The sequence below is a fragment of the Channa argus genome, chromosome 8 (assembly GCF_033026475.1).
Source record: "Channa argus isolate prfri chromosome 8, Channa argus male v1.0, whole genome shotgun sequence".
Classification (NCBI taxonomy): domain Eukaryota; kingdom Metazoa; phylum Chordata; class Actinopteri; order Anabantiformes; family Channidae; genus Channa; species Channa argus.
Genome location: NC_090204.1, coordinates 21,511,177 through 21,538,805, shown reverse-complemented (window position 1 = coordinate 21,538,805; position 27,629 = coordinate 21,511,177). Strand labels below are relative to the sequence as shown.

At 41.1% G+C, this 27,629-nt stretch overlaps 3 protein-coding genes across 8 annotated transcripts in view; 2 read left to right on the top strand and 1 right to left on the bottom strand.

Annotated features, from left to right (window-relative positions):
• The first annotated feature begins 458 nt into the window (after positions 1-458).
• On the top strand, positions 459-8,185 carry LOC137131520 (retinal Mueller cells isomerohydrolase-like). Its single transcript, XM_067512900.1, has 14 exons — positions 459-887; positions 1,637-1,719; positions 1,989-2,139; positions 2,295-2,402; positions 3,209-3,350; positions 4,096-4,243; positions 4,402-4,483; positions 4,620-4,752; positions 5,360-5,502; positions 5,589-5,718; positions 6,244-6,358; positions 6,584-6,678; positions 6,836-6,947; positions 7,153-8,185. The coding sequence occupies exons 1-14, from the start codon at positions 877-879 to the stop codon at positions 7,296-7,298; spliced, it is 1,599 nt and encodes a 532-aa protein (XP_067369001.1). The 5' UTR covers positions 459-876; the 3' UTR covers positions 7,299-8,185.
• On the bottom strand, positions 7,917-14,638 carry si:ch211-198n5.11 (methylcrotonoyl-coenzyme A carboxylase 2). Of its 2 annotated transcripts, XM_067512898.1 has the most exons (12): positions 14,189-14,637; positions 13,128-13,292; positions 12,843-13,039; positions 12,509-12,687; positions 12,308-12,388; positions 11,357-11,535; positions 11,061-11,280; positions 10,735-10,826; positions 10,306-10,462; positions 9,829-9,951; positions 8,758-8,991; positions 7,917-8,665 (listed from the first exon to the last, which is right to left on the bottom strand). In XM_067512898.1, exons 1-12 carry the CDS (start codon positions 14,206-14,208, stop codon positions 8,579-8,581), a joined length of 1,734 nt encoding a protein of 577 aa, XP_067368999.1. In that variant the 5' UTR covers positions 14,209-14,637; the 3' UTR covers positions 7,917-8,578. The 2 variants fall into 2 exon arrangements, with proteins under 2 accessions (XP_067368999.1, XP_067369000.1); XM_067512899.1 differs by lacking the exon at positions 9,829-9,951 and having other exon boundaries at positions 14,189-14,638.
• Positions 14,639-16,322: 1,684 nt separating this feature from the next.
• fnbp1l (formin binding protein 1-like) overlaps positions 16,323-27,629 on the top strand; it is a 38,657-nt gene continuing 27,350 nt past the window's right edge. For all 5 annotated transcript variants that reach the window (XM_067512894.1, XM_067512896.1, XM_067512895.1 and 2 more), the window contains exon 1: positions 16,323-16,452. In XM_067512894.1, coding sequence (XP_067368995.1) covers positions 16,429-16,452 — 24 coding nt within the window. In that variant the 5' untranslated portion in view covers positions 16,323-16,428. The remainder of the gene's footprint in view (positions 16,453-27,629) is intronic.

Sequence of the window (27,629 nt, the reverse complement as noted above, 5' to 3'; positions counted from 1 at the left end):
GGTGGATCAGTGGTAGGACATCGGGTTGGGATGCAGAAGGCATGGGAGGCGGTCGATTCCCACCTCACCAGGTGAAACCCCACCCAGGCAAAATGGCCGAAGCCGAAAGCCGTTGAACTGTGGCTTTATGTTCTGTCCTGACTCGCCAGAGTGAACCTTGTGTAAAATCATCAGTATGTACAAAACAAACCACATTGTGGGGCAACATAAGCCCTTAGGAATCCACATTCTGAAACTCAACAGATTGTATATCAGAGTTTAACCATCCTTAACAGCAACTATTCATGCAAACTCTCAGCCTTCTTTTAACCGTCCAGCTTTCATTTATCAAAATGACAAAGTACAAAGGCATTGTCATCCTCCCTCCTCCTTTTTTCATTTTTTTTTCTCCTTCCAGACTTACCCAATTAAAATCGTTTGATTCTTTCCAAAGGCTCTCTGGAACTCATTAGATGGGGTTCTTTCTACACGCAAGGGCACATTCAAACACCACCAACACTCTGCTTTTACAGGCTAACTTTACAAGTTTGAGTTAAATTGTTGGTAGATGTGTGAGCGTTTGTGTTCCCACATTGACAAAGAGCTTGTTCGGTGGCCTGGAGGACATTCGGCGTGGAGCAGAGGGCCAGGCGGCTGAAAAGAGGCGAGACAAAGCTGACTTGTTAGGAACAGAGAAGGAGGAGGGTGAAGAAAAGCAAAGAGGAGGGAAAGGAAAACAGGAGGAGAAGGAAAAAGAGGGACAGTAGGGTGAGGGAAGTGAGGAAGGATGGAAAGGGGGAGGAGATACTGAGAGAAGGAGGTGAATAGGAGGATAAGGAGAGAAGGAGCCCAGTTTCCATCGCACACCACAGGGAATCTGTGTGAGCAAACAGCAGCATGGTCAGTCGGTGAGTAAAACTTGGGCCTTTTTCTTCTTTAAACAGTTTTACACTTTTTAGAATCATTGCATTGTTTCGCAGAGCAAGAAGAGGAAGCAGCTTGTGGGCGACACTGATGTTGGACACCCTGCTAAAAGAGACAAAGATTTGATTATGAGATAGCTTTGCAGATTTTAGATCATGGCAAGTTTTCCGCTAGAGATCTTTCATTGTAAATGGGTGGGGTCCTATCCAGCCTAAGGAAATTCAGCTGCCCTCCTCAAATGCTAGTTTAATGCTATTAACCAAAAGTGTGGTGTTTCATTTTGGTTTGTTTTGTTGGTGTCGTTTTCTAAATGCTGAACTTCCACTGATGGTTCGGGGGGGGGGGGGGGGGGGGGGGCTCAAGCACTTTAGCCATTTTCCTAACCTGGTGCCAGCGTCAATAGAGAGAGAAAGAAAGCAAAGAAAAAGAAATAGTCTAAAAAGGGGCCCAAGGGGACAAAATTCACCCAATCTGAAATATCAGTCAGTAGAGTTTAATTTTAAATTCAGTTTTTCCTAAAGTTATTTTAATAATGAAATATAATAAATCTGCTGAAGAAGCTCTTGCATCATGATGCAAAGCTCCAAATACATCTTCTATAAAGACAATTAATAATTTATTTATTTTGTAAAAGCTGTTTCTAAGGTCAATCTGCACTCCCTGCACACTATCAGTCCCTGTGCACTTAAAACTGCTTAGATAACTTGAATTTGGCACATTTTTTACAATGCAGTGTGGAGCATCCTGCTGCAGGCTACAAGAAGATCTTTGAGACAGTGGAGGAGCTCAATGAACCCATACCTGCAAAGATCAATGGTGAGAAACGGAGCAGACGTGTCAACTTTTTTGAATCTATTCCTTGTGTTCACACTGTATTCGACCAACAGGCCACAGGGAAACGTTCTACATTGGGGAATTACACATTACAGTTTTTCATCCTCTTAAACTGGAAGAGAGAGAAAACCTGGTTCTGTCCAAAATATCTCACACCCAGCACATATAAAGCACATAACACATTAATTGAAATTAAAATGCTTCCAGAGAAAAATGTCTTTTTAATTTTTATATAATGTCAAAATGAGCAGGGGTCATACCCTCATGGTTGGGCGGCAGCCTTCTCAGGATGGGTCCAGGTCTTTTTGAGGTGGGAGACGAACCTTTCCACCACCTGTTTGATGGACAGGCGCTCATGCACAAGTTTGACCTGAAGGAAGGTCAGGTGACTTACTACAGGAAGTAAGAGTACTACTTGTGACTTTAACAAAACTTTAAACACACCGGTTTCTTTTGTATCGTTCTGAAGGGTTAACAGCACATTTTAAAGTTTTTACTGTGCATCATAAAGATGTCTCATGTTAATTAATGGTAATGTGCGTGGTCTTTACGCTCAGGTTTATCAGGACGGATTCATACGTTCGTGCCATGGCTGAGAAGAGGGTGGTCATCACTGAGTTTGGCACAGCAGCCTACCCAGACCCCTGCAAAAACATCTTCTCCAGGTGACCATGAATGTGAAAATGTGTTATTAGGAGTCAGACTACTCTCATATCTGTCCATTTAATATGAAGTACACAAAAGAACACTAATGTACTCTAGCAAAAGTATAAGTGAAAGTAAGTATGTACATGATTTATATTTTACTTAAAGTATTAAAAGCACTCAACCATTTTTTTCTCTGTCCTTTTCTGTGCTACTTCATGTTTGGGGGGACATTAAGTAATTAACGGTAATAGACATGAATGATGGAATGATGATGCTTTATTCGGTTTTATTGCTAAACTAGTCGTACTCATCACTTTGAGTACTGCTAATATATCCAATAAGACTTTTAAATAAGACCATGGATGGAGAAACTAACGCTATGCCTGTCTCTGTAGTGATTCGTTTTCATAAAAAAAAAAGGAAAATGGATTATTATGAAATGTGTAAAGTGACGTGATTATAACGCAACTTTGATTAGAAATGTAGCGAGTAAAAAGTAGAGATATTTGCTCTTAGGTGTAGTGGAGTAAAAGTCAAAGTAGCCATAATTAAATCTACAAAAGTAAAGTACAGATATGTGAAGAACGTACTTAAGTACTTTCCACCACTGATATGGAGCCTGGGAGACGGTGAGCTGAGCTTAATGAGAACACTGCAGAGCACTGTGTTTCTTTAAGCTACAGTAAGGCCTCTACATTTGTATTTATTAGAAAAAAGAAAGGTCATGTTTTCCTTATTAATGTTCATTACAGTGGGCAGTACAAGTAAAAAAGCAAAAAAAAAACTCCAATAAAAAAAAATCTTTGTATTTGTCTCTGTTTAGATTCTTTACCTACTTCAGAGGCATCGAGGTGACTGATAACTGTTTAGTGAACATTTATCCAGTTGGTGAAGACTTCTACGCCGTCACGGAGACCAATTACATCACTAAGGTTGATCCTGATTCGCTGGAGACGTTAAAGAAGGTTAGAGCGTATTCGTTGACATCATGCGTTATCGCTTCCAGACAGGGTTAGTCAATAAAAAGATGTAGTTAAGTACAAGGAGTTTTATTTTTTGTTCGTTTGCTTCTCTGCTATCTTAATTTTCATGCTGAGGTTATGAGTATGTGGTGGAAGGGTTTAGTGTTTTTTTTTTTTTGTTTTTTTATTTCAAAATTTGTTTTTTTTCACTGAAATTACACTACTGACAAAAAGTTAGGGATATTCGACTTTTGGGTGAAATTTATGGAAAATGGGAAAACGTTCATGCTACAGTAATATTTTATGATGAAAGTAGGGCATTTAAGTAGATGCATGCAATGGTGATTTCTTCATCTCAAACAATTTATTGAACCAAAAGCTAAAAGCGGTGTTGGGTATAGCACAACAGGAAATGTTGTCTTTGTTTCATGATATCACAGTGTGAACAGCACAATGAAGGGGACTGTTTAAATACAAACTGCCATTGAACCAGAACATTTAGTGGTTGAGAGTTTTGCAGTTAACCACGTTGTTAGAGAACCTGAAACACTGAATAGTTGGACATGTGCATTCAAAAGTTTAAAGAAGGTCAAATTAAGTTCACCTGTACGAGTTCGAATTGTGTGTTTGTGTTTGAAAGTCTGAAATGTGAAACATCGAATATCCCTAACCTGAGTACTGAGATGTCTGAGATGATTGGTTCTCCTGGTCATTCTCTGTCTGGATGTGTGTATGTATGTTACATTAGGTGGACCTGTGTAAGTACCTCTCAGTAAATGGAGTGACTGCCCACCCCCACATTGATGCTGATGGCACCGTCTACAACATCGGTAACTGTTTTGGCAAGAACATGAGTCTGGCTTACAACGTTGTCAAGATCCCACCTGCTCAGACAGGTGAGTTTGCTCAGCTCAGCAAGTCGTGCAAAAGTTTGTGCATTTTATTTGGTCGGAGTCGAGATTTATTGAGAGGAAGAAAACCCATCAACACTTATGTCCAACTTTGTGTATTATTGTTTCGTCCAGTGTCAAACTCACTGACTCTGTGTTTGCAGACAAATCTGATCCCATAGAGAAATCACAGGTTGTGGTTCAGTTCCCCAGCAGTGAGAGGTCAAAACCCTCCTACGTACACAGGTACTGAGCTTTCTAACGGCCCCATGAAACAAACAAAAAGCCCACTTTTGGTTTCTATGATGTTTTACCAAAGAAACAAAGTGTTTTCTCTATCAGCATTTATTTAACTGTCTCTCTGTTTGCTTGTGTGTTGCAGTTTCGGTATGACAGACAACTATTTCGTGTTTGTGGAGCAGCCGGTGAAGATCAACCTGCTCAAGTTCCTGTCGTCATGGAGCATCAGAGGATCCACGTACATTGACTGCTTTGAATCCAACGACAGCATGGGGGTAAGCCGGACTGTGTACCCGGACTTAATGTTAAAGTCTCCCCACAGTGTCGCTGCAAAGAGCGAGGGTGACAGATGCTTGTCTTGTCTTGTCTTGTCTCGTGGATGTATTACAGTATGGGCCAATCAGACCCAGTCCAAGCTGTGTAGTGGAGGGATGTGGAAGTTTTGGTTTCTTGAAAGATCAAAGAACCATAAAAAGATGCCAAGTAGTCACAATAAGGCACAAACCACTCACAAAATAAAGCAAAACAATGACGAAGAATTTGAAAATATCTAAATGATAAACTGGGAATAGAACCAAACGACTGCAAATAGATGCAAAATACTGCTACAAAAAGAGGTGATACTCAAACCCAACGTAACAAAGCTAATCCAGCAAGATAAAATGCAAAGATATTCGAAACAAGGAGACACGAATCGACCCCAGAGACAAAAACTAAATAAAAAGACTCAAAAAAACAACAGAAACACTAGAAACAACTATAAAAAGATGGAAATGGACCACGAATAGACACAATGTCGCTCAAAGAAAAAAAGTACCACAAAAATACGTAGAGATGCAACATCAACCTGGCTTTGTGTGTGGGTGTGTGTGTGTGTTGCAGACATTGTTCCACCTGGCCACAAAAGACCCAGCAGGTTACTTGAGCAGCCACAGGTTCAGGACATCTGCCTTTAACCTGTTTCACCACATTAACACCTATGAAGATGATGGATTCGTTGTTGTCGACCTCTGCACGTGGAAAGGGTGAGCGTGACCCCTGGGCCTTTGTGTGTGTGTGTCCATTTTAGTGCTTTATGTATAACCATCCTAACCTCCCTGTGTCACTGCAGTCATGACTTTGTGTATAACTACCTGTATTTGGCCAACCTGAGGGAAGCGTGGGAGGAGGTGAAGAAAGCGGCGATGGCAGCTCCTCAGCCCGAGGTCCGACGTTATGTTCTGCCGCTGAGTATACACAGGGTGAGTGCGCAAAACGAGCACACTGCATATCATGGCAGTACTCATTTATTCACCAATACATTTATTTTGTAGTGAACATTTCTTTATTTCCTGTATTAAAGGCGTTTTGCTGTAAAACTATTCACATACATACTTAACATACTTAACAAGCACAGGAATAATCATAACATAAAGAAATAATTATTTCATACGTTTATTGGCTTGTTACATTTTTATTTTTGCGTGTTTTGCATCTCTTTACTGTCACTTTGAGTCTCCTTGTGGCCATTTCACAGACTTTTGGCCTGTTTCAAATCTCCGTGCTTTGCCATTTCAGTATGTCTGTGCTCATTTTCCATCTCTTTGTGGTTGTGTGGATTCTGTTCGTAGACATGTGTGACCGCAACTCTTTTTCAGTAACACAGAGTTCCGTAGACAAACCTAGGGAAAAACTGATTTAAACCAGAGCAGCTTAATTTAACTGAAGCCAGTTCACTTTTCACAGAAACCACACTGACTCAACATGCTGTGTATGTCCATGTTCAGGAGGAGAAGGGGAAGAATCTGGTGTCTTTGCCCTACACTACAGCGACCGCTGTTCTTCTTACTGACGGGACCATCTGGCTTGAACCTGAAGTCCTCTTTTCTGCACCAAGACAGGGTAATAACACACACACACACACACACACACACACACAGAGGACTCACTGTATCACTGGCTATTTAAATGTTCACATTTTATACACACTGAAACAGCAAAGAGTAAAATCGTTTGAACGTGTATTTTTGACAAGTAAAGTTTATTGATGGTTGATCATGATCTTTGCGTAGCTTTTATCTTGGCCTTTTCATAACCTGTGTCTCGTAATTTCTTCCTGTCACTCAGCCTTTGAGTTTCCACAGATTAACTACTCTCAGTATCGGGGGAGGAAGTATCACTTTGCCTATGGTCTCGGACTCAACCACTTCATCCCTGACAGGGTAAGAGTACTTTTATCCCCCGTAGGAGGAGGAGGAGGCAGAGACAGTGTTGACTGTAGATCTAAATACAGAGTACCTGCTGGACAGATTACCACTCCCACTCGGGGCAAATGTTTGATTTATGTTGAGCTACCTTAACAAATTGGACTTGCTGCAGATAGTCAAGCTGAACGTGCAGACCAAAGAGACCTGGGTGTGGCAGGAGGAAGAGTGTTACCCCTCAGAGCCGCTGTTTGTACCAACACCTGGAGCTACGGAGGAGGATGATGGTACTGTAGGACACAAACACATTAGAGCTCACAGATTCACACTGGTCTTCAGGGTAATTGTACTGCATCTATAGTATAGTATGTATACATACATGTTGAACCACTTATGAGAGGCACAAAATGCTACTTAGCTGAGACCGTAACGCAACGTTAAAGCACAGAAGACACATGACGCACGTTTACCTCCCGTGTGTCTGTGCTGCAGGTGTACTGCTGAGTATTGTGGTGAAGCCGGGTTCAGACACACCCAGCTTCCTGCTGGTTCTGGATGCCAACAAACTGAAGGAGCTGGCCCGGGCGGAGGTCGACACCATCATCCCCGTGACCTTCCATGGCACATACAAACCATGACCCCGATCTTCAGCCTAACCTGACTGAGTCTCTTAGACACCGGTCAAACTCATGCCCTGTCAGGCCACATCTCCAGTTAGAATTTAACTTCAAGTATTTTTTCCAGCAGATGTAGAATAACTATGAGTTGCTCCGATCCGTATATGAATATATCCTGTTTGTATTAAATACTCAAGAAAGGCCTTGGTCAGGGAGATAACCAACAACCCAACAGTCACTGTCAACAGGACTTTAGAAGTTTCCGGCAGGTATGTTAAAAATCTGACAGAATGTGTGGAGAGCGCTGAAATTCCCAGACACTCTGGTGGAGCTCAAAGTATCTGTCAGAATAGTATTCACATGCATTAAAGGTCTGAATGCGCAAGAGATTTTACGGTTTTAGTTTTTGCAGAGAAGGACAGAAAATATTTTTAAAAATACAGAATACAGTCCCACTTATGAAGGATTTAGCGATCTTGCATTTAGAACCTTTGGAATTTAATGACTTGAACAAAGAGTGCGTTCAGTTTTCCTGCATATTGTAAACACGCTAACAAAAAGGTGCTTTTCCATAAAAACAGAGGACTGTGTTAGGAACTCTCATACAGTAACGGTGGCAAGTCACAAAAAAAACATCCATTTGCTCCAGCAATTTTTTTATTCGTTACAAAATCAACTGCATACTTATGAAATCATTATTGTAAAGCAAATACTTTTGCAACACATATTTTGAAAGGTATTTGCGTCTACATAACAGTGGAACAACAACAACAAAAAAAAAAACATAGAAATTTTACCAACCTGACCTGTGAAATAAAGTCTCACAATGTGCCTTATTTAGAGTTTTAGTAATTCTGGGGAAAGCTGATCAATATAGATATCTCTTGATGATCTAATTGTTCCTACAACATCATCTTATTTGTCTTTTCTTTAAAACTGAACTATAACTGCAACAAAACAATTGCTCTTGAATGTATTCAATGCGTGAAGATAAAACTAATTTTAACACATATTTGTATTAATCTATATAATTTGGAAAGTAGCTGATCAAAAGGGCAACATAATACACTGCAATCAGCACAGACTGAATATGTCTATTGTTAAAACAACAAATTAAATAAGTAAATTATAATGAACAATAGAAACTGAAATCAGTAGAATAACGTAACTTTTATTACAAACGCATCTTCCCCTGCGGAAAAACTATTAACTGTTAAGTCTTTTCAAGAGCTGAACATCTCAGAGACAGATGTTTGCCGCATTCAGAAGAACTGTGGAGGATAGAAGGTGAAAAGTGTATGCTACATACGTAGCAATGCGCACTGCCGCCTTTCTTTGGAAAGCTGATACTGCTGCTGTTTGATGATGTCCAGGCAGTCTCTGAGTACCTGCAGACACATACAGATTTGTTAAAAAAAAACTAAGATAAAACCAATAGGAATAGTCAAGTCAAAACCATAAAACCAAAGTGCTTTTTGACCTTCCTGGTTTTCTGGGGCAGAATGACTCCATCATCCCACAGCCGTGCAGAGCCATAAAAAGCTGAGCTCTCGTCTTTCAGCGTCCTGTTTAGATCATCCGCCAGCTGCTTCCGCTGCTCTTCCTCCTCCTCACCGTCGGTGGGGAGCAGAGAGCCAGCGTGGCCCGGGGCCGTCACTGACACTCTGGCATTGGGCCACAGAAAAAGGAAATTAGGGTCGAACGCCCGGCCACACTAGAGAAGGAAACATGGTTGAAAGTTAGTGTGTAATCAACCCCGTATCCCAAATCCTATGTTAGTATACTCTATGATCAAGAGGGATTATGTGTGTACATAAAATTTGCTTAGTATTCATTTTTTCTTTGTAACTAGTGTAACAACTATACTTGTGTTTGAGCCAACCAAGGTTTTATGTCGTATGTATTGTGTATTGTCAACTGTACTATACTGTGTGTTGTCTTTGTGTACTGATGATGTCATTATATATAGCTTTGAAGTTTACCTTTTAAGTTTGTTGTCCAGTTGTCAAGGAAACAAAGGATAGCAATGATTTTGTTACAAGAGCATGCAGTTCAGCTCAGCTACTGAAGGTAGAAGTAAACGGTCCAGTGTTTAGCTGTGGAGGCACACGGTTTCTTACCGAGTTCTGCGAGTTCAGCCATACTTTGAGAAACCTGTTTGATGATGCTGTTTTGCGAACGTGCTTGTGACATATTACTGTACTGTAACTTGTATGTACAATTGCTCATCGGCCAAGTTGAGAAGCAAGTTCAATAAATGTTCAATGTTCGTCATACAACGACCTGTGACGTATTTGCTGAAGCGTCAGATTTGAGTAAGATCGCCTCTACAACTTGTGTGTGACAAAAAGAAAACTACACTAGCAGATACAGTTCAGGCACATTTTAGGGACAAAACTTTGGGTGGCACGGTTGTGCAGCAAGACTCAGGGTTCAGGGTTTTAATGTGACAGCTGACTGGGGCCTCTCTTTTCCTTTCCTGGAGAGTTTGCATGTTCTCCAGCCTTTCTCGAAGCCCGAAGCTTGAATTATAGGATCTTAGCTTGCTCACCATGGCGTAGCTGTCAGCGCCGTGAGAACCACCGATAACCACAGTGATTTTGGGGACGGCGGCGCATGCTACCGCAGACATCATTGAACCCTGAGCCTTCAGACGGTTGCTGTTCGTCTCTGCCTTAAAGAAGAAAATCAGACATGCATACAGAATACAAACATCAACCTAAAACTATTTTAAAAGTCATATTAAGTAACACAAACCAACATTATATTTCTAGATGTTTTTCAGGGTGCACTTGATGAGAATATTAATAAGCACATCAGGTTTATCGTTTAGTATGTCCTACATCATCTGTTCTTTTATGTTGCATACTAACTTGGACTTCTGGAAAAAACTGTTGAAAATCTGAATTCAGGAAAAAAAAAATACAAGGACTATTTGTATGTACCTAGGTTGACATCAACTAACCTAATATTAGCGTGTGTATTTACACTGACCGAAACAGTTTGATGTTTTACTGAAAGCGAATACCTGTTTTGTGGATAGTGTTGGGGCTGCTGCAGGTGCTGTGTTCTGGAGGAAGAGGAGTGGGATGTCTCTCTGGTCACATAACTGGATAAAATGACTTCCTTTCAGTGCAGCCTGGTACAACAGCTCTCCGTTGTTGGCTACTATTCCAACCAGGTGGCTAACGAAGTACAATACCCCGATTAGCCTCAACGCTATTATCATACGGTGGCATTAATATTGTGGAGAGGGCAGCATGGAATACATTTCAATGGATGCTGAACTGTCCATCACAACATTGAACAGTGGAAACTATTTTAAGCACAACTGTTTCCATATCAAACCAGATTTCCAGTTTACATGACAGTTACAAATCAGCTTACTCAAGTAAAAACACTCACCCGTTTTCATTCTTAAGCACCAAGTTATGACCAACGTGTGCGTGCACCTTACCCATGTATCTTCGCAAAGCCGGTGATGAGTGTGGTTCCATAGCGAGCTTTAAACTCCTGGAAGCGGCTCCCATCTACCAGTCGACTGATGACCTGGACCGAAACGCAATAGTTTCTCATTTGTGTTCTATTCTGTTATTGATTTTTTTGTTATTGGCTTATAGACCGTTGGGGTTTTCTTTACTGTGGAAGATGCATGAGTGCAAAGGTCACATTAGACATTCTGTTCATGCCACTGTTTCCACTGCCTGTTCAGCTAGACAGGCGCCATTGCTCAGCATCAGAGGAGCAACTATCTTTGTGTATTTGTGCTTTCGCATGTCGTACCATTTTAACATCCAGACTGTAGCCATAACTCTGTGGTGCCAGACCCAAAAGCTCCTCGGAACTGTACAGTGGCTCCTCCTCTGTTTTTCTCTTCCTCGTCATCCCCTCATCCTCCTCCTCATCTTCTGGCAGTTGAAAGTTGAGGGTGGATATGATGTTTCTGGTGCAGTTGTATGCCTCCTCCTCTTCCCAGGCAAAATGGTCAATACATCCACTCACCCTGAAAGCAGTGGATAAATTGACAGGTGACAGTTTAAAAGTTCTACTTTCAGCGATGGTTTGATTTATGGACTCACTCAGCGTGAAGCCTGGCTCCCCCCAGGTCCTCCGGTGTCACCTCCTCCCCTGTGGCAGCCTTCACGAGCGGCGGTCCGCCCAGGAATATGGTGCCTATCCGGTGCACCATAACTGCCTCCTCCGTCATGGTGGGGACGTAAGCTCCACCCGCTGTGCATGACCCGCACACCACAGCCACCTTTAGGATCATTCATTGTTTTCATATCAATAACAATTTGGATTAAATCCTTGCAGGTAATAAATCTAAGTTATACATGTGGAAAAACTTGCGTTGCAGCTTCATCAATGAACTTTTTCATTGAACTTAAGATCGTTAATTGGTCAAGTACAAGGGACGTGACAGTAGGGGAAATTTCACACATCTAGCCTCCTACACCTGCGCTTTACTGTCATGAACTAAATCTTAATCAGTTCTTCACCATTTCACTTCTTTTGTTTTCATTTATAATTAAAGCTACATTATGCAACTTAAGCTAGCACTATAGCTTAGCATTAGACTCGAAATCAATCTGCTCTGCTCCACCCGGCTCTCCCTATCCCCAGGCTCAACCGCGCTCTGCACAGCCCTCCAGGTTTTAGTCAGTGTCGAATTATAATACACAACGTGCTGCAAAACTTACTATTCAGGCAGAAGGGGTTGAAATTCTGTGTCAAGAAGGGTGAGCCTCACTCACCTCACACAAAGCCTCGACTGCATCCCTTCACAATAAAATGTGTTTTGGAACACATCTGTACTAAAAAGGAAACTTGAAAAAAAAGACTGCCTACTGTAGCTTTAAAAACTGTTTTTTTTAAAGTCCACTATCAAGATATCACATACTGCTCCACTTTTCCCAATCTATTACCCCAAATATAAACTAGCGTTTAATGTTAATTCAAATCAATTTATTCACAGCTTATGTTACATTTATCTTGTTCTGTTCTGTCTAGGTTTGTTCAGAATTCTTTACCTGTGGGATCTTCAAGGCCGACATAATGGCTTCATTATAAAACGCCTTTCCTCCATGGTTCTTATCAGGAAAGATCTCTGCCTGGGGGATTATTCACAAACAGTGAAAAAACAGTAAGATTCATATCCACTGGAGAGACACCATCTGGCTTAAACGTATTGAGGCACAAATGTTTGTGTGTCTGTATGGGTTTGTGTTAACCTGCAGCGGTAGAAAAGCTCCTCCTGAATCAACGAGGTAAACACAGGGCAGGCGGTTTTTAATTGCTACTTCTTGTGCTCGTAGTTGCTTTTTCACTGTGATCGGATACGATGCGCCACCTTTGACTGTAGCATCATTGGCAATAATTACACACCACAGGCCACGGATTCTTCCAATACCTGGATAGAAACACGTACGATGCATAGTTTTGATGAAATATGTGTGCTTTATTTTTATTTATCAAACTGAGCTGATTACCTACAGTCGAATTTATTAGATTATACAGCGTATGGTTAGTACCAAATATACAGGATTGCAGTTAGTGGTTTCTGACCAGTCAGGCAGCCAGCTGAAGGGATATCTCCATATGGCAGATCCAGACCAGCGAATGCTGACAGCTCCAGAAAGTCCTCATCATCCAATAGGTGACGCAGACGATCCCAGACCAGCAACTTCCTGTTTCTCTGAGTGTGTCTGGCGATGGCGTTTTCCCCTCCACCTTTCCTCACCTTCTCACTCAGCTCTTTGAACCTTGCAAAGACAAAGTGAATAGCCTTCATTTATGAATATTTTTGCAGTAAAGAAGAGTTGAACATAGGCTGGTGAGAGCAGAACATACATCTTATGGCAGGCATTGCTGTTTTGGATGTTTGCTTCGTACACGTGTCGGTGGATGAGCTGGAGCGGCTGCTCTAGGACGGGGAAGGCACCGCGCAGAGATCTCTTCCTCCCGGCTGCAGAGCTCATGCGGCGGACGGAACACTGCCACAGCTGCTCCGCCAACCTGCAGCACGGGATTCATACATGATAAACACGTTTATATTTAATTCAATGAGGTATAAGGTGAGACCCACTGAACAATGGGAGACAGATGTATTTGACAAGCCATCGAGTAGAAAAACACAATAATGCTACAAGCCCGTTTCCATTGGGGTCCTGTCAAAGGAAAGGGGCAAGACATGTCAAATACAATATTTCACTAACTGCCCACCCTTACAAAAACCATTTATCCAGTATTTTTAATTTCTCCACTCCAGCGTTGTCTAGTAATATAATAAATATTTTCTTTTCTGCATGATGGTGAATTATTGATTAAAATGCCCAGTGGCATAAAGTCCTTAAATTGACTTTTAACTCAACCTTTTGCAACAGTAAAGTTAAAAAAAAAAAAACTAACTTCGGAGGAACTAAATGCATTTATTCAAGTACTGTAAAACAAATTGGAGGTACTTTTGTATGAACCAAGTTATACTTTGCATTCCACTACGCTGCTGGGGGAAACTGCAACACAACCTTTGCTCATCGGCTTCAGTTACATACAGTTACTTTCACGCCCGTTGACTTGCCCATGCTTGGACTCTAAAAACCTCAAATCAAATCAGACTTTCATTTGCCCATTTCGTCTGGATTCTCGCATCTTTAAAGAAACACCACCACTTCCTCCTGAAGGTTGGAACTCAGCACTGGAAGCAACTATACGTAGGCTGCGATTTACCAGTGTTTGAACGACACACACACACTTTCTGCACACGCACGTTTGGATTGCAGCTCACGTAAACGTTATTGAATGTGCTTTGGCCTAACAGGTTTGCATGGTGAAATGTTTGCCAAAGGTCACTCATGCCAAAGGTCGCACGTCTTTCCTTGACCGTATGAAGGGAGAGAGAAAAAGAGTCTTACCTTGTCATGCAGTGATACATTTCAGTCTGCTGTAGCACGGATAATAACTCTAGCTACACGACTTTTAGTAGCCTAATATTGCGAGACATAACTACTTTATTGCCGTTAAGTATCCCACGGGAAAGTTCCTCCTTCAGGTGCACTCACACCAACAACAACCCACCAGGCGAAATGTGCTCGCGTCGGGTTGTAGCGACACATACCATGCCGGAGCTAGCGTGGCTAGCAAGCTAATGTCAACACATCACAAAGCTGTGAAGTAGAGTTTTATCATCGATTTCGTCGTTAGCTCCCGTGAAAGCTCTCACACTCGCTGCAGTCGACCTATTTCAGTTACACGACAGCGTCCAAACAAAGTGCAATTCCTCTATCGGAGCCTCCGCAGGACAGCGGTTGGAGATGAACTCCAGAGCGAAGCGCGAAAGCGAAGCACGTCAGTTCGCGTCGGGGGAAGCGATTTTTTTATTTATTTTTTTTTTTGCGTCACTTCGTTTCACGCACACATGAATGAGGAGCGAACTCTGTCGCGACTGCGCTTTGTTCGCAGGTGTTGCCAGTTTGTCAGCTGGGACGTAGGAGAGCGCCACCTACAGCCGTGGAAGACAAGCTCATCTGCGTGTGCCGATACTTTGAAATATTTTCATCCCAATGGACCTTTTTCATTTACGTCTCACTGCAAATCAGAGAAATGTCAAGGTCTATAATTCGAAAGCTTTATGAACTCTGATGCATCGTTATAAATTAATCTATCCTCAGCGCAGCATAAATCAGAGCTGGAAAATCCTGAAAGGTTGACAGAAAGCGTAGCGACTATTTGGAAAATGTTTTGAAGATTTGGGTTAGTGGTTGGATGACAAAAGCACTTGAAGCTCGGATAGGATAGCCTGATTAAACTATGCATTAATGCATAGATCAATCAATAAATATAAATAAGTAGTAAAATAGTTACAAGGGACTTTAATATTATTATTATTACTGTTTTAGAATAGATCACTGATTCTTTTCTACACATGTAATAACGTATATTGGCCACTAGATGGCGCTACTCATTCATCAATCAATTACTTTTTGTACTTGGCACTCGGATCGCATCATTTGAACAATTATATAATTAATGACAGCTTTTAATATAATTTCATTATAAGGAGACATCCGGAAACATATTTACATGCTCTTACAATGTCTGAATGAATTCAATGATATACCTATTGTAATATATATATAGTACGTAATTCTTATTTATTTGAAATAATAATCCATTATAAGCTGATCTTTTTAGTTTTAATGTTGACCTTGTGTTTAATTTCGTGCATCATATTTATTTACTTGTCTTCTGTTTTATAACCCCTCAAAAGGGGCAAAATGCTTGCAGTCTAATATTATTTTGATCCTTGTGTTTTTATTTTCTATATCCAGACATACACTTTACACTGCCGTGGATCAAATAAGCAAATAAAAAGCACAAACAAAACTGATTTTAACAACTTTAAATAGCACTAGTTCTTATTAAACAGAGACAGTGCACTTGATTAAATATGGATGTAAATATGCTCCAGTTGGCTTGAGAGTCTCTGGGCAGATGTTACAGAGTCACTTTCAACACAGATAATATCCGTATAACGCTGCAGTACAAACTTTTGCTTGGTGTGAAGATCACTAACAAAATGATAAGAAGACAATAAAAATCTACAGTTTCTGGCACTATGCAAATCATACAACACAGACGGAGAAGTTATCAAAACGGCAAAATTAAGCTCAATAGAAAGATGGACATCAGGCAAAGCAGAGACACGAGCATTAAATACAATAGATGTCACAACAAAAAACAAACAAAAAAGAAAGATATGTATGAAAGATATGTACATGATTTAAAAATAGTCTAAACACAGGTTGAAATTGATTTTTAGTGCTGAAAATGCTAATGAATCATCTACACAGGATCCCCGCAGCCATGCGTGTCTGTTTTTTATTATTTTTATTATTTTTTTTTTTTACAAAAAAATCAATATATATATATAATAATTATTGCACTATTTCTATGGTTGACTTGAACGACCACTAAGATAAAGAGTATTTCGGGCCTCTGTGGTCCCCTGGCTTTGGGCCGCCCCGCTGATTCAGGAGAAGGAGGGGGAGGAGGAGTGTTTGTCTGCAGAACCGGAGACTCAGCGGCAGTTTGGGAGAGCCCGAGCGGGGAAAACTGCTTCCAAGACGGGAGAACTCAGAAGGAGGAATCCGAAATGAGCTGGGGAACGGAGCTGTGGGTAAGTGAAAACAGTTCAGACGGGGTCTCTGTCCGGTTGTCCGCTTTGTGGCTCGGCGCAGTCAACACCCCGAGTTGTGGGAAACCGAGTGGACGAAACGGTGCCGTGTTACCTAGTAGCTCCGCGGCGCTAACGCCGACGCTAGCTGCGCTGTTAGCCCGTGAAGCTAAAGCTAACCCGCGGTGCACCTTAACGGCGGTGACAGCGGCTAAACAATAGACACACGGCCGGGGCAGGGCAGCCGGGAGGGGAAGGAGGGAGGTCGGTCACGCCGCCGCCTCCTCCTCCTCCTCCTCCTCTGTTCGTCTACACGTCCACTTAAAACACACTTGTGCCTCCGAGCCGACGTTTCAGTTGGACTTCTAAGTTACGAAGTTGTGTCTCGGGTGTTATTTTGTCTTTGTGCGTGTCACACCCTGTTTCAAAGAGGAGCACGCAGGGATTCCCGGTGGCAGAGAGAGAGGGGGGGGGGGGGGGAGAGGGGGGCGGTGAGGAGCCGGGGGACGGTGAGGAGCCGGGGGTGAGAGACCGCCACCCTCCTGCTCGGTCTCCTGAACCGGAGCTCCGCCGCTGCTTGGGACATTAACGCGTCGGCTCTTTTGTCTCAAGCACCGTGTGACAGACGCGGTAACAACAGGCGGCTCGCCCTCTCGCTTGTCCCGTCTTTGTGGCCAATTCAGCGGCTTGTGTTACTTAAGTCACTTGTGCTGCTCTTTGTTCACCGCACCACACGTCAGACTCAATGAATATCTCCGATAATAACGTGGATCATTTAGCGGATCATTTGATTAAATCCGTTATGTGCAGTGTGGTGGGCTCCAGCCTCTGTTTCCTTCTTTTTTGGGGGGGGGGGGTCCTGGCCTGCACAGAGAGGCAACCAGCAACATCCCCTTTGCATTGCGTTGAGTGTTTGCCAGGGGGGGAGTACTTCACCTCCCAGACATGATCCTCCTCCTGTTGACCTCTGGTTATTATCTGTATTAGAAAACAACACATTTTCTTTTCCTTTTCTTTTTGCTTGTTCAGCCCTCGAATGTAACACGATGCTGCTGCCACAGACAGACTTGTTTGCTCGTCCGTGATTCAGGAGGATTGGGAAACTGAGTGCACACAAACACAGATGGATCAGTCTTGCTGTGTTTTTTTTTTTTGGGGGGGGGGGTTCCATCTCCCATTCATGTTTTCCATTCGTTTTTTCTTCCTTTTTGAGTATGAATTATGGGTGTAGTTTACAGTCAGCTGTATCCCCGGTTTGACTTGTCATGGAGAGCCTGACAAGATAATGAGTTTTAATAGCTGGACTGAAATTTCGATGACCTCAGTGATTTATATTTTGAGCTGTGGTCCAAGATTTTAGACGTTGTTATTTATTTTTTATTTTTTGCTGTGTTTATCAGGTAAACGAGAGTGTGTGTTTCGAGTGTGAGTCACAGACAGTATTTAACTGGTTCCCAGTGTGTTTACAGCTTATGATTATTTCCATTGTGATGTTTTAAATAATGACTTGTGCAGTGCGTGTATTCAATGTAAAAAAAACAATAGTCACGATGTCCTTCACAAAAAAGTCCGACTTCAAAAAAAAAATGCTTGTTTTTTGCATTGATTTACTGACTTTATTGACAATTTGTATAAAAGCACCAGTTTGCACGAGCCAAATGTTTTTATCACACACTGTGAGCAGCTCTCTGTTTACCTGATTTCTTTGTAAAGCTCTGCATCAAGCCCAGTATCACACTGAGTTTTACATTGATGAAGGCTCCCAAAATGGAAGAAACATCTGGAGAGCAATTCAAGATGATTTAAAGTGAAAGCAGAGCATAAACCATTGAAATAGGAAATTCTGGCATTGAAATCCAACCAGAGATGTTGTATGGTCCAAAACCAATGAGGTAAATCAACCTCGAGATGATCAATACGAGCGTGGAATCACTAGACTAGAATTCAAAATGCTAACACGTTTAATCGCTCATTAAAGCAGCTTTAGCTATGACTTTTTCGTCAGCCGTGTAATATAGCAGAGCACACAATGATCTGATGAGCGTAGTTGCTGACAGACCGTCATAATCCCCTGAGTCCACTAATGGGATTAATGTGTTGACTGTCTGATGTCAGATTACGCATGATTGGCTGTCTGATGTTAGATTACCGATAATCTCCCACAAACCAAGATGTAAAACTGTTGATTTGCAGTGTTTTACACATGACTGTCAGTCTAATCTTCACCAGGAAGTTTAGTAAAACTTCAGAACATAGTTGCTTGGCTGCCTAGTATTCAAACACATGATTGGCTGCCCAGTAGCAGAGATGCAGGTATTAGCCAAACTTCTCATACCTTATATTAATTGATTCATTTGGTCGGATACATCTGCTTAAATTCCATTAGGGCTTCCATTAATAATTATTTTCTTTATTGATTGTTAAGTAATTTTTTTCATTAGTCTTTAATGCGTTTGCTTAGACCAAACTGAAAAGATATATAGTTTAAGAAAACTACCAAATACTTACTTTTAAAAGCATCAATCCACACGTTTCCTTAAATTTTAAACAACAATTGATTGATTATTTATTATTCTAGTAGTAGCAGCAATTATTATTTTTCTCTACTATATTTTGTGGGACAAACCATTTACAATGAGCAGATTTCCAACTAAAGAGCTTGAAAAACAACTGAAATTATTACTGTTAACACAGTGGTATGAGTTGTAATCAAATGATTCCTAGCCTTTTTTATGAATTTTGAAACGTTTAAACTAAGTCCTTCACATTTGTAGCCCTTCATAATAAGGTATTTGATTTCAGTTTTTTTTAGCCTGCAGAGATAAAAGGATCCATTAAGCACAAATAAAAATGCAAGATTAGAGCAAAGTCGCCCCAAAAATGGCACCTTTGCAAACAGTATATTGCAGACAAAAACAGCTTGCACTCACAGTAGTGTTAGAAAAGTCCGTATAGCTTGGGTTTTTGGCTTTCACCCAGGTCTTTGAGACATCACAAAGGAAGCGAGGAACATCCTATTACCGTGCTGGCTTCCTGCCCTCCGCGACACACACACACACAAAGTAGGAAGTGTTTGTCTGAATTGAAGCTCTGTCTACTTTTTGTGTGTGCGCTAAGTGCCAGGATGCTACCACGCTGTGCTCAGGTCTGTCTGGCCGAGGTGAGCAGAAGGCCAGCAGAGTGGAGTAGCCAAGTCTGGGTTAGGGACAAGGGAGTGACAGGCGGTCGTTTCTACTGATCGGACAAGCTGAAAGACAAGGATAAGTGAATGGAGAATGGAAAGGTGAAGGACAGGGTTTAAATGGCAGCACAGACTGCCGGTTTTAGTTTGAAATGGGTCCGCTTTAAAATAGAAAGGAGATTTGTGGAAGAGATGAAGGGTTACAAGAGTGTTGATCACCTTGTTCCCTGAGGTGTCCTGTGGGAGATGTTGCAGTATGGATTCTAGGGTTGTGTGTAGATCATATAAAAGCGAGAGAGGTTTTTTTTTGTATTCTTGGCATCAGGTGGTGCCGACAAAGGTGTTTTATTTATGCCCCTGGCTGTGATGGAAAGTCTACATTATATAAGCTTCAGAAACCCAGTTTACAGAACGGTGGCATAGCAACTCTGGCGAGATGTGTTGCCCTGCTTTGTCATGTAGGAAAGATAATTGCATTGATTTTGTTTATTTTACTAATCAATCACCTGGTAACAACTCTGACAATCATTTAGAAATGTCAAGTATTGACTGGTTTCAGTTTTTTGAGTGAGGTGTTTTTTGTTTTTTTTTTTATATTTGTAGACTAAACCGTTTATCGACTTCTTCATGGAAATGCATTCTCCAGTTGTAGTCAGGCTTTAGTCATTGTTGGATATGACTTGTTGGATTTTTATTCTAAATTTTACAAATCTTGCAACAAAAGTCAGCTGACGACGTTCTACAAACAGTGTGAAAAATCCCCTTTCTCTCTTTGATTTCTGTTCAAGCCTTGATGTGTGAGACTGATAGCTGAAGCCCACATTAATTTGTGTATGTACTGTAGTGTGAGGGCAGATGTCTTTCCTAATTAACAAAATGTGCTAACACACATCTCTGTGAGGCTGGGAGGAAGATGAAGGTGGAGAGGAAGGGACATGTTAGAGGACACGAGGGAGAAGGTTGACTACATCAGAAGTACCACCCACCCATGGCATACCCAGATAACTGGTTCAACTTATGCTGGTTAATCGGACACACAGCACTGCCTGCAGTAAAACGGTTGCCCCATCATTAATTTAAATACCCTGCAGTGACCCTTTTTACTCCAGCTTGATATGCCATGGCCCAGATTTCAGGGTTAAACCTAACTTTAAACCTGCAAAAGCAAGTGGAGCCTGGCTGAACCTCTGCTGGAACACAACTTGACATCATTTGGCAACATGCTGCTGGCCAGTCAAGCACATGGAAGTGTTGATTTTTTTTTACTTAGGAATAAACTGCTCTAAAATAGTAGTCGCTCAGAGGGTTGACTTCACTGTCACAGTGGTGCCTGCAACAACAGAGCCCCACCAGTGCATCATTGTTTGATCTGAATGCATGACATGAACATTCCCACTTCACTTTCTCCCGGCCCCATCTTACAGTATGTTATCTAATCCTTTTTTCTACATGGAGTTTGGTAACCACGTACTGTAACCCCGAACCTAGCGTTGGTCAATTTCGGTGAACAGAAGCACCTATGTGGTTGTAGGCTTTTCAGTAGTACTGTAGCAGAGCTCCAGAATTGCTTCCTCTGCCTTATGTGGTTAAAAAAAGCTGAACACCGTTGGTTTGTTAAATGGGCAAAACAAGCAATTTGCCAGTTTTACCTTTGGATGTTACTATTTTCTGACATTCTATAGACCAAAACCTCAATTTATTCTTAAAAAAGCAAATGATCCTATTGATTGATTAATGAGTCACCTAAGACTCTATAGGGGTTATTTACTTCATGGCTAAATACATAAATTTTCAAGAATGTAATCAGAATTTAATGAGTGGTGTTGGCAAAACCATGGATGACACATGAACAACCTGAGAGAGGCAGTGACAAATGAGGCAATTAACCACCAAATGAAGGAAATAAATTATACAGTGACCGATTCATAGTCTCCTGGACCTAATTTCATTCTGGGCGAGTTATACTTCCACACAGAAACAGAGCTGCTGCTTTCTTGCTCTTGGCATTTTTTCAGAATGTGTCCCCCCTGCTCCTCTCCCTCCCCTCTTCCTTCCTCTCATCCTCAGTGACTTGCTCCCTGATCTCCTTGTGGATACAGTCACAGCTGTATCCACCCAGCCAGCTGTTTGGCAGACAAGCTCCTCTTGGACTCAGACACCAGCCACCTGTACGACTTTCGGACTAATGCTCTGACCCTAGATAACCCACCACGCTAGACAGTAGGCAGAGGTGGAAACAAGTTTTTCCGAGGTATTTTAATATAAATGATGATGACAGAAATAAAGCTCACTGCTCTGTTTTAAGATCTAGTTATTGCCGCATGTTCTCATAAAGATTCTTTTGAACGTGTTTGACATTTGAGACTGACATTGACGACAAACAACAGTTACCACAGCTTTACCTGAAGTTTGCTTCAAGGTATTTTCCCTATCTAGCATCAATAGTCCATATTTTGTGGGCCTCTCCATTCAGCATCTCCCCTGAAATTTGTCCTTTGTACATCTTTTGTGTTCTTTTCTGTGCAGGCTCCTCTGTTCATAAAAAATGGTCACCTTCAGTACTCATACTGTAACTTTGTAATAGTACCCAAATGTAAGTACTTGTACAAGGTATCAGGAGGTTCCTGGCTTCAGTCTTGTACATGCAGGGTTATTTGTGGTTTGGATGTCATGAAAAAGATTGTGGTGGAAGCAGAGGTTTGTCTTGTAGACATAGGAAGTAGATGACGTCTGGCCTTTTCTTAGATATTTGGCCTAGTATATATTTGTCTTGTCTTTTTGTGGTTCATGCGGTTTCTCATTTCCATTTTAAGGACAAAACATAACTTTTGATCTATTGTTGCGACGTTGGCATTCTTTTTCCAGGAAGTATTAGTTGAATCACCAGGAACAGAAATGGCACTAGACCTCCCAGAGTCATGACTAGTCTAGTTTTTGGTCAGAGTTGCAGCTAGTTTCAGTATTCTGCTGTCTGCCAGGAGTCAGGCTGTCTGTCAACTGTTTATTAGTCAGTTACTTTATTAGCCAGGGGATTAAAAAAACCCATATCAGGCTTAGGTCATGTGGAAAATTGGATGTTGGGAATTTTTCTGGTAAATTTTTTAATGCACTCTGCCAACAATTGGCATCTGCTTGTCTCTGCACCACATAGCAAAAGATCCCAAGCAAAGCACTTCAGCGCAGTGGTTCCATGATGGCGGAGAAAAAAAATTATGAAATGCTGCAGCTGCACACTCAGCAGACTCACTCCCAGTATTCATAAAGTTGTTGAAGTTGAAGATGGAACTCTTCTGCATCTACCTATGCATTCTACTTAAAAAAACAACTTTTCATATCTTGGATTTCATGTCTCAAACAGAAATGGAAACAGTTCCTTCTGTTGCACTCTGCTTTGATGTTTTCTCCTTGATTTTGATTTTGTACTTGCTTTGTATCTCACTTTATTTACATTAAAAGTTCCTACTTCTCCAGAACACCCACAATGCTAGTTTAACCATTAGTTCTCTCACGGATTAATTTCTGTTGACTAAAACAGCAGTGACCTCAATGATTTCCTCACTGGCTGTTGTTCCTGTGTCAAACCTACAACAACGTTTAGTATGGTGACTTAGAAGCTAGATTTTCTCCAGCTGATGACCTTTAGGCATTGTGTACTAAACACATCAGCTGCCTGCTAAACCTGCTCCGCTCTGCTGGACTGATGCTATCTGCTCTGTGGACAGACAATATACCAAATTACTTGGGGACATTCAGCCTCAAACCTAAAACACCTGCTGACTTGCAGATAAATATAGGGACAGCATGCAGATGTTTACTCGAGATCTCTGATTGTTCAGTTCCTATGGAAGCTTTATTCTCTGCTTTGACATTGGTAATTAAGTGAAATAAGGCAAGCAGGAATCAATCAAGCACCTTTTTTCTTTTGTGTGTGTGTGTGTGTGTGTGTGTGTGTGTGTTTGTGTTGTTACACCAGCACTCTTTGTCTCCTCCTCATCATCATCCCCCCCCCCTAAACCAAACCCTTTCTCTTCTCCCTCGGGATCAGGCAAATTCTCCACCACAGACGCTTTTTTTATATAAAGGTTTCCCACAGGCCACAATAAAATGGGAAGCATTTTAAAATGGTTTAATGGCACAGAGCCTCGCATAAACATGAGTGATGTGGAGCTGCTCTTTAACAAAAAGCTCTGTTTGAGGTACATTTCATCGTTGATGCTGTAGGTACTGGACAGGAATTTGCCACAGTGAACATACCATAAATACAGACATGTACTAAAGAATGTAAATACATTCTACAAGTCTACCTAGAATCAGCTCTACCCCCTCTCCTCTCACTTTTCTCCTGCTTTTCCTTTCACTCCCCTTCCTCCCTGTCTGACATAAAGCCTGTCTGCATACAAGAAACAATGTTAATTGTCGCTGCAGAGGAGTTTTCCCAGGCTTTTTTTTTTTTTTGGCTGATAAAGTTTCAGAGCACAGTAAAACTGCTCTGTGCTGCTTATTTGCACAGGCACTAGTTGCAGCATGGATGCTTGATGGTTACCTAGGTAACCTCTTCATGAGGTACACAATTTATCCCCCTACTGTCTGTGGGAACCCGAGCCAATAGTATGTCAGGTAGACAGGATGCAGTTTATGTTAACACATTTACCACCAAACTGGTTCTGAGCTAGTTCCATTTTGTTAATTAGAAGATAGGACAGATTTCTTTTCTACGGAACAGGAATGAAAGGAATTTATAATTTTTATTGAAGTATATGTTTCCTAGTACTAGGTTTGTTCCCCCCCGAAAACCTTAGACTTGTATAAATAAGGTTGTTCAACTATTGAATTAAATTATGATTATGCCTTTCAACGATTATGAAAACATAACATTCCAGATAAAATGATTTCCGTGCCCCTTTGCATTTTGCAACCTGTCTTATTTTGTGTTGTTATAAATCACGCGAGCCCCTTTGCTTTACAGCAGTGTGCTTTCATCCCTTGCTAGAAGGACTAGAAGGAAACTCTCATTCAGGCTTGGCAGAAGTAGTTGGGTCCTTCTCCTGCTGCCTTTAATACTGTCAGTTGGCAGACAGCAGGGGCTCAGATAAAATATTACGCTAAATGTTAGATTCTGGGGACATGTTGGGGACATTAAACATCATATTGCCCAAACATGGTGACTAATCTACTCTCTAATCCGCCTTTACAGCCTCAGTAATGGGTCAGGCTCAGAAACAAGGCTTTTGTAGAAGAGGTGAGTGCGCTACATCAAATTACAAATTGGATGTTTAGTGGTAGTGATGTTGAAGTGATGTGTCAGTAGTGTAGTTAGTTTAAGTCCTAAAACAGCTTTTCACTTAGTGAAGGTGTGTTGTGCTTAACCTGCAAAAACCATTATAGCGATTGTTATGTGCAAAGATTATTTTCCCGAACAAAACTTGTAAGTAAAATAAACGTATTGCTATCAGCAGCTTGTTTTCCACATTAATAACCAAATCCCCTCTTTATTGCCTTGGAAAAAGTTATCCCTACGGCATTCTATTGCAGGGATTTGAAGGTTGTAACCTTTCACAATGAGACGGCAACAATGGTCTTAAACAGGATTCCGATTTCAACATATCTAACCAATTTAAACCCGCTTTGTTGCCTCCCACAGCTTCAACAAACACTGTTTGTGTGGGTCTACTCGAGTCTTGCTATTGTTCAATTAAACCCTCTTGGGTTTTACAAATGTGACTCACAAAGATGCAACAGAAGCACTGAGACATTATGGGTTCATGCCAATGCACAAAGAGACTCCAACGAGCCATAGAGAAGTCAAGAGTAGCAGTAAGAATCGTTACCACTGCTAGGTAAATTAAATTTTTAGTGTTTTCTTCTAACACTTGCAGCCAGGACTGTTTAGAGTAATTAGAGTAAAATCTAAATAATTTTTTTTTACTCAAATTCAGAATGGAAGTCTCATGATTTGTGAGCAATACGTCTTACTTTTTTTAAGACCGAACATGAAATAAGATCATTACTGAGTCACTGCTATTTTCTAACTATAAATATTTTAACAAATCCAGTTTTATAAACCTAAGAGTTCACAATATTAAGAATCGGAACAGGATTGGCTTTATATTTTCAGAAAGTGATCCATGATCGGTGTCAGTACGTTTCTCCTGATCGGATGGAGACGTCCATACTAAATGTTGGCTGTTACATTGCTAATGACTAAAGGTGTAAATTCACTTAATCTCAACATTTATTTTTGTAGAAATAGATTAATTTCCAAATAGGTGGTGACCTAGGAGGGAGCTGTCGTTTTGGTCTCCTTACAGATAGTCCTGCCTGAAACACTGTAAAACTAAAACAATTGTAGAGAGCAGAGACGAGTAGTTGAAAAACAGCCAGTTTTGGTCTCCTGTCACAGACTGGTCATATGATATGAAGTTAATGGTTAACCACATGATACACATACACGGCAAAGGACACTCTGTTGGCCGGTGTGTGTTCTCAGCTATTAAACATGCAAACAAGCAGAAAAATATGAAACCGTACACATAAACTGTGCACCTCCTAAATAAGTGGAGTCAAGCTCAGTCACTCCAAACAGTTGTTTTCAGGCATTTCTCCTAATCTACAGGTTTAGTTATACCATAGTAAAAATGTATCTGATGTGATGTTTTCACCGAATACAGGCAGTTTTTAGTGACTGTTTATTTTCCACTGGTCATATATGTGGAGTGTCTTTGCATCTAACACTCAGCAAGAAAGTGGTAAAGGTTTCTTTATGTAACGTGTACTGAGGTAGTTCTATATATCTCTTCTACCAGTTTGTGTCCTCACAACCCAGTCACTGTGCACGTTTAAAATTCAAATTTGGTTATTTTTGCATAGTTTTATCACACGTCTGCTTTTATTTTACTGTTCGCAAGTTAACCTGCCCGAGTACAACATTAAAAAAAAATAAAAATACGTTTACCATTTAAACTTTTGACACATTTTTTTTTAATTTGTCATGTTGATTGGACTTTAACTCAGGATTTGTTTTCTAAAAAAAGTCCCTGCTGTCAGCACCCAAGCAAAGTGTCATAGCCTACAGTTAACCACACTAACAAGCATGAACACTGAAGAGAAGGTGTCATTGTCTATGAACACACACACACACACACACACACATTCCCAAGCAAAGCTACGAGCCTCAAGCCAAACCCTGACTGTGATTATAGCACTTGAGTTGGCAGTTAGATATATCAGGGGTCCTGTGGCTCTTTAGATGAATGAAGTGTGTGTGTGTCTGTGTGTGTACGCACGCAGAGGCAGCCACATATTGTCTGGTGACACAGTTCATTGGACTGTTGAACAGATACAGTAACATCACATCCTGTCCTCTCATATTGGACACACTCACAGGAAACAGTGGTTAAATGTGTGACAACCACTGAAACTGATTCAGCTGAAATTATCTCCCAATTATGCTCTGATTTGGGATGTACATTTGTATAAATCAAGTAGAGTATTAAATAGGCTGCACCTCTTCGGCCACCTTTAGATGCCTGCAAGATGAAACTAATTAAACTCGGGGGGGGTTGATTTGTGTATGTACATTAGTTGATTAAGACTCAGTAAAGCAAACACATCCAACTCAAATTTAACCAAATACCTGTCGGACTCGCATGCTAACCCCTTTCCCATCTTGCAGAGAATTTTGAAAGATTGTTAGTCTTCCATTTCAGCAGTGCTTAAATATTTAATCTAACTAATCAGTTAAGTATGCTGCAGGTAGATTGTGTTTTTCTGTTGTTGTGCAAAGGTTCCTTCTAATGCTCTATGCTAAGCCCAGACCCCAAGGTGTCCATCACTGTCCTATTTATTTCGGCATCGGACCATGCCGGATTTGTTAAATATAACATTGGCTGGTGACTCACAGTTGCATAATAGTTGGTGTTGAGTTAATGTGTATACATTCTGGTCTTTGTGCTCTAACTGTGTAGCCTTTCTGCTCGTGTGTTGGCTGGAGTGAAACTGA

Excerpts from the sequence above, each read along its gene's own strand:
- LOC137131520 (XM_067512900.1), top strand. Across the intron at positions 3,351-4,095 it reads CGCTGGAGACGTTAAAGAAG|GTGGACCTGTGTAAGTACCT; the intron begins GTTAGAGCGTAT and ends ATGTTACATTAG. Across the intron at positions 6,948-7,152 it reads AGCTACGGAGGAGGATGATG|GTGTACTGCTGAGTATTGTG; the intron begins GTACTGTAGGAC and ends TCTGTGCTGCAG.
- si:ch211-198n5.11 (XM_067512898.1), bottom strand. The coding sequence starts at position 14,208 with ATGTATCACTGCATGACAAG. Across the intron at positions 12,389-12,508 it reads GAGCTTTTCTACCGCTGCAG|GCAGAGATCTTTCCTGATAA; the intron begins GTTAACACAAAC and ends ATAATCCCCCAG. Across the intron at positions 10,827-11,060 it reads ACAGTCTGGATGTTAAAATG|GTCATCAGTCGACTGGTAGA; the intron begins GTACGACATGCG and ends GTTTCGGTCCAG.